Raw genomic sequence first — 6,000 nt, 5'->3', positions numbered from 1 at the left:
CAAGCCAGCAGTGGGCTTGCCCCAAAGGGCTGCGACACAAGAACACACGCTCCTGGCTGAGATCCTTGATTTTTAATGAAAAAAGGGTCGGTTGCAGGGCCGGGCTTCAGCAGCAGGAAAGCTGGTGTCCGTGCAGTTTTAGTTTGACTGAGGGCAGGAGGACGAATCATCCCCCTCACCTTCCCTCTCACAAAGCAGCACCGCGTAGGGCAGCAGCGCCGAGCCCCCTCACGCGCAGCCCGCGGGTGGGCTTCGCCTGGGCGCCATCACCGCGCCGTGCCCGTGGGGTGCCCACGCGTGGCGGGGCCCCTCGGCCGCCCTGCTGGCCCCGTCCCGGCCCCGTCCCGTCCCGTCAGGGCGCGTCACTTCCTCGCCCGGCTCTCCCGAGGCGATGTCTCCGCTCAAGTTGCCCGCGGCCGCCCGGCCCGGGGGCTCCCTCCTCCGCCGCCGCGGCTGACTGGGGAGGGCTTTCCGGCGCGGCCGCCATGCCCGCCTCCCCGCCTCGCCGGGGCACGGCCGGGCCGCCGCGGGGCTCGGGGCTGAGGAGCACCGTTAGTTAGCTCGGTGCGAGCCTCGGGGACGGCCATGGCCCGGGACTGCGCCGCCCGCAGCCTGGACGGCACCGACCTGGCGGCGCTGAGGGTAAGGGGGCGGCCCCGGGGGGCAGCGGGGCGGCGGGGAAGGGGCGGCCGGCAGCGGGCGCCCCCCGTGCCTCAGAGGGGGCTCGGGGCAGGGGGAGCAAAAAGCTGAGGGGGGGTCGGGGAAAAAAACGCCTGCACGGGGGCTGTTGGGCGCTGGGTGTGGGAGAGCTGAGGCAGCAGTCGCCCCCTTGGCGTTTTTATCGCTGTGCTGTGGTGTTTTCCCGTTCTTTTTAACGCTGTCCAAGTTAAAGCCGCCCCGCTGGAGTGTCACGCCGCGGGTGGCGCGGGACGCCCCTCAGCGCCGCTCCCTCGCTCAGCAGCCCTGTCCCACCGACGCTGTTTGGTTTATTTTTATTTATTTCTTTTTTTTCTGGGGCACTCTCTGCAGAATAAGAGGGAAGAGTTCAGCTGTGGTAAAACGCACTCAGCCCCAGACAGAGAAACCAAAGCAAGTTTCTTGCTAAAAATATCAGAAGAGGGCTGGGAAGAGCTTTTGCACAAAATTGCATGGCGAGGAGCGTGTTCCTGACCTGGCAGGGAGGAGAAAGGCGGCAGGGTCAGTAAAGTTGGTGAGGATGGCACCAGGCAGACAGGCATTTAACCTGGCTCTGGTCAGAGGAGCAAGACAAAATAATGGGAGTTTTCGCTTTGAGCTTAGCAGATAAACCTTCTAGCGTCAAATACATGAAGAGAAACAGGCGTAAGCTTGGAAAAGAGCAGTGGTTCAAGCCAGCGGGCAGGCTCCGTGGCAAAAGCAGCATGCAAAAAAAAAAAAAAGGCAAAAAAGCACTGGGAGTCCTGGCCTTGGCAGGAGGAGGGATGGGGGCGTCCCTTTGGGTGCTCCCTTCAGGATTTGTGCTTAGCGGTGAGGGGACTTGGGCAAGGCTGGGCCCTGCAGGAGCTGAGCAACGACTGCCCCTGACCTCGTCTTTGGGGTTCCTGGGGCTGGTGTGAGCCACCAGGAGGTGTGGTGGGAGGGTTGCAGTGGCTGTGGTGGGTCGCTCTCCAGCTGTGCCCGCTGCCCTTGGCACTCCCGATGTGTGTTCACCTTCCCCTTTTCCTGGAGAGAGCTGCTTAGGGCCACGGTTTGCAGGTGTTGCTGCAGTGTCCCCTCACAGCTCTCCTTCCCTGGGCTGCCTGGGTGCTCAGGTGACAGAAGCAAGGGCAATCATGGGCTTTCATCCATGTTACATCCCAAGGTGTCTGGTAGAAGAACCCGGGCTTCAGGCACCTGCCTGTTGTTCAGCTGCAGAGGTTGTGAGCAGTGTTTCAGTCAGGCTCTGGCTGCACACGTGGCTCTGCATTGTGCGTGGAGGTGGACGTGGCCTGGGTGCCTCAGGGTCAGCAGTCTGGCTGTGCTCTGCCCGTGGCTTGCAGGAGAAAGCAGGTAGCCGGCCATATGGCACGGTGCCTTACAGTAATTAACCTTACAGTGATGGATGTTCGGGCCGGCGTTTTGGCATCTGTCAAAGTGAACCCAGCAATTTGGCAGGGGCCGGCTGGTGAAGGGTTGGGCGGACGGCAGGGCTAAAATGCTAGCTGGGCGGAAGCGTTACATCAACAGCGATGCCCAACTCCCAGATAATTAAGAAGTTGGCTGGTTGGGAAGACTCTGCCAGCGGAAGATGCAGTGCTGATAGCCAGGCAAACAAGGGCAGTCCAAGGACCAAAGTCGGAGCCCAGATTAATATCCTTTATGACTCTCAACAAGGCTCAGCTCTCTGCTGCGTCCTGATTAAAAGAGGGATGGCCAAGTGTTTTGGCTGCGCTCGGAGCTGTGGAGACTTGTGAGGTCAATGCTCAATTGGTTAGCAAGGAAAGGGGGGAGGATTTTAGCTGTATTGAAGTTAAAGCTAACATTTATTTAGATAATTGTTTGGGTTTTGCTTTTTTTTCCCCCCCCTGGAGCATCTGAGACCTTAGATAGAGCTATTAAGATGCTGAATCAGAAAGAAATTGATTGGAAGGAGAGAGAGAAACTGATTTTGAGGCACATGAAATGATTATATTTGCATAATAAGTAAGAGTAGAGGAAAAGCGGGAGGACAGAGTAGTCGCTTAAATGAGAGGGACAGGACAGTGGCATGCTCGGAGCTGAAAAATGCAATGTAGCTTCCTCTGGGCTTCATGCCCCGTGCACGGCTGTTAGTTCAGCAGTGCTGCTTTCTGCAGGCGAGGTGTGGGAGCAGCACGACGCCCACACCTCCCGAGGAAGCAGCGTGGTGGTGTGCCCTGGGGAATTGCCCATGTCAGGGAGATGTCCCGGGAGTCGCTGTGTGTTTGGCTGCACTGCCCCGTGTACAGCGCAGCGGGCAGGTCAAAAGTGGTTTGGTCTCATTTATGCATTGCTAATTACGTTTAAAAAATAAAGAATTAGTTTTGTGAGGTTGACAGTCCAGGAAGCATAAGATTAAAACTCATTTAGCTTAAAGACCAAACCAGATGAACTCAGCAATTCCTTCAGTTGTGAGAGCTGTGGAAGGCTCTGTTGTGTTGCTCTGACAGCGAAAGCTATTGCCATTTATCATGACAGTCGTGCCAGCAAAGGCAGAATCCACTCAGAAAAGCGTCTGTGTATTTCCAATGGGACTTTGCCTAAGTAAAAACTTCCAGATGAGATACGAAGAAGGCAGTATTTATATTAAGAGAATAATGTATAAGCGGAGTGGAGATGTAGCCTGGTACCATAACATAAATAAATAAATAAATATAGTTCCCATCCAGGGTCATAGAAATTGGAGTTCTGAGATAAAGGCTGTTTTTCTGTATCGCATCCCTCAGCAGTACCAACAGGCATCAACTGACATGACAGATTGCTGAAACAGATGTGGTAAAACTGACACATGGAACTAATAATATTTCATATAAATCTCTCGATGATATCATCCCAAGAAATGAGCAGGACTGATAAATGGCTCAGCCAGAAACCAGGAAACTGGTCTCCTGAGTTCTTAATGTTTTTATATAAATCTCTCAAGTGAGTTTTAACCGGAGCTACAGATTTCTTAATGCGCTCACTCACGCAGGAGTGAACATTCCCTTGCCTGTGCCTTGCGACAGGATGTTCTCCTGAAATCTGAAGGGCTTTGAGACCTCATTGCTGGAGAAGGACACGTGCTGCGGTGGCTGATTTTAGGGTAACTGATGCTAACCCAGCAGGATGTACATTAGCTCACCTGGTACACTTGAGGACATCGGTCAAACTCACCGGGTTGTGTTTGCAGTACAGGCCAGTTGGCCATTCTCAGCCTGTGTTTGGTGTTAAGGTTGTTTGGGATGAGAGGCTTCCGTTTGCAAGGCAGCCAGGCACAGATGCTTTGTAGAGCATCTTCCAGTTCTGTTGTTGAGGTTCTCTCCCTTGTTACACTGCTAACACCAAGTGTTTCATGGCAGAGGACGGCAGCTGAGCCTGCGGGCTGGCATGGTGCTCTAAAGCGTAGCAAGTGTGGGGTTTATTCCTTATTCTACTGCTAAACTGAAGCAATTGAATTACTTTATTCTTCACACATCTCCATGTATTTGTTCTACCTGCCATATTGCCGTGCTGCAAATCTTCTCTGAGTTATTTTGAGCAACTTGACAGGGAACTTTAATATAAATTTATTTCTTACACTGTTCTTTGGTTATTTCCCCTTTAGTGTGTAACAGAGGCCATTAGGAGACGTGGCACAGACTTCTTGATTGTGAACAGTTACGCTCCATTATGAAGTGTTTGCTCTGCTGCAAATGATGTTATTTTTTCTGCTTTTTGCAGGATCCTGCAGGAATATTTGAACTGGTGCAGGTTGTTGGAAACGGGACATATGGACAAGTCTACAAGGTTTGGACACCTCTTTATTTTACGATGCCATTGTTGATAAAGCTGTTTTTTCCTAAAGCCAAAATGAGCACCCATCAGAAACCGGACAGTTTTGTGCCAGTAATAGCCTGCTTTGTCTTGCTGTCTCTTCTGTGTGGTGCAAAATGGTGTCAGCTTTGAAACTGTGCCCCTTCCTCCTGACCCATTTTCATGTCTCTGCCACAGGGCAGATAACTGCCTTGGCTCTCGTACTGACTTCCCTCTGTCCTGCTTTTTCTGTCCTGTGCTTATTTTTCTCTTCTTCAAAATTATTTAATAGGCGGCTGGCACAAATTAACATCAGTCGTGGCTAAATTTGGCTTGGATTGTGTGGTGAGCCCAGCACAGGCTAAAAAAACACCAGAATTCTTCAAGACGCGCCTGAATTAACCCTGCTCTGTGAGCAGGCTACCAGGATTTTGGCTTCCATTATTACCTTTGTCACTGTGATACCAAAGCAGGCCTACCAGCAAATTCCAGCAATTAAACCTTGTCTGCCGTAATATGCTATGTGTGTTTTGACTGAGGTATAGGAATAAGGCTAGAAAAGTTTTCTTTGATTGTGAAGCCTTTCCTAAGAGTGATGTAAGAGGGGATAAAATAGGGAAATGAGCCTGCTTTGCTCCAATTTGGAGAAGTAAGAGTAAGGAAAAGGTCATGCTGCTGGACCGCTGGAGGTAGAAGGGAAGAGTGATGGCACTGGAGGAAGCTGTGTGGCATTGCTTCTCCCTCAAACCCCACTGCTGGCAAGCTCCTGCGTCACGAGGCTTTGCCTCGATGCCAGCCCTTCCTGCACTGGTTCCCTAACGTGCAGAAATGCAGGACTCTGTCTTTCTCTGACCGTAGTGCACTGAACACACCTTACACTTCAGAGTCCATCCTCTGGTGGCAGTTCTGCTGTGACTGCATTTTGAAACTGTAGGTGCTCTCTCAAAGATTCAGGAAAATCCTCTGCAGAAGCACTTTTGAGGAGTTTCTGCTTTCCCATATACATGTTTTTTTCATGTCAGAAGCAGAATCTTTCTCATGTAACTTTTTGTCTGTTGCTGTGATTAAGCCTGCGTTGTTTCTGACATTATCATTCACATACTGAGGTCAGTATTATTAAATTGAAGGTAGAGATTGAGGGGTTCATACAGGCAGCTCAGAAGCCAGGAAACATTTAGGGGTGCTGTAATTGGTGGAATCATAGACATTTATGCCTGTAAAAAATCCTAAAGTTCCCAAACAGCCTCTGTACAAGTTCCCTTTCTTTTCGTGCCTGAATTTATTTTATATTGGCAGTGTAAAAAAATCAATCTAGTAATGATTTAAAGGTGTTGAGAGTGAATCAGCTGCTTAATCATGGCAGCACCGGGAAGGAGCAGCAAAGCTTGCTTCTCTGCTGCAGAAGAAAATGCTCCAAGCAATCCCGTGGTTCACTTGAATGTCAGCTGCCAAAACGCGTAAGAAATATTGACAAAGAAAATTAAAAATTATACCCAAAGGCTACTCCCTGCTGAGCACACGAGACCAGGGTCT

The 6,000-nt window shown here is 51.1% G+C and overlaps 1 protein-coding gene across 1 annotated transcript in view; it reads left to right on the top strand.

Annotated features, from left to right (window-relative positions):
- Positions 1-394: 394 nt before the first annotated feature.
- Positions 395-6,000, top strand: part of NRK (Nik related kinase) — a 91,427-nt gene continuing 85,821 nt past the window's right edge. The window contains exons 1-2 of the mRNA XM_082770603.1: positions 395-642; positions 4,396-4,461. Coding sequence (XP_082626729.1) covers positions 586-642; positions 4,396-4,461 — 123 coding nt within the window. The 5' untranslated portion in view covers positions 395-585. The remainder of the gene's footprint in view (positions 643-4,395; positions 4,462-6,000) is intronic.

Source organism: Aythya marila (genome assembly GCF_965140915.1).
Source record: "Aythya marila genome assembly, chromosome: 13".
Taxonomy (NCBI): Eukaryota; Metazoa; Chordata; class Aves; order Anseriformes; family Anatidae; genus Aythya; species Aythya marila.
The sequence above is the reverse complement of the archived record's forward strand: the minus strand, read 5'-3'. Positions and strand labels throughout refer to the sequence as shown.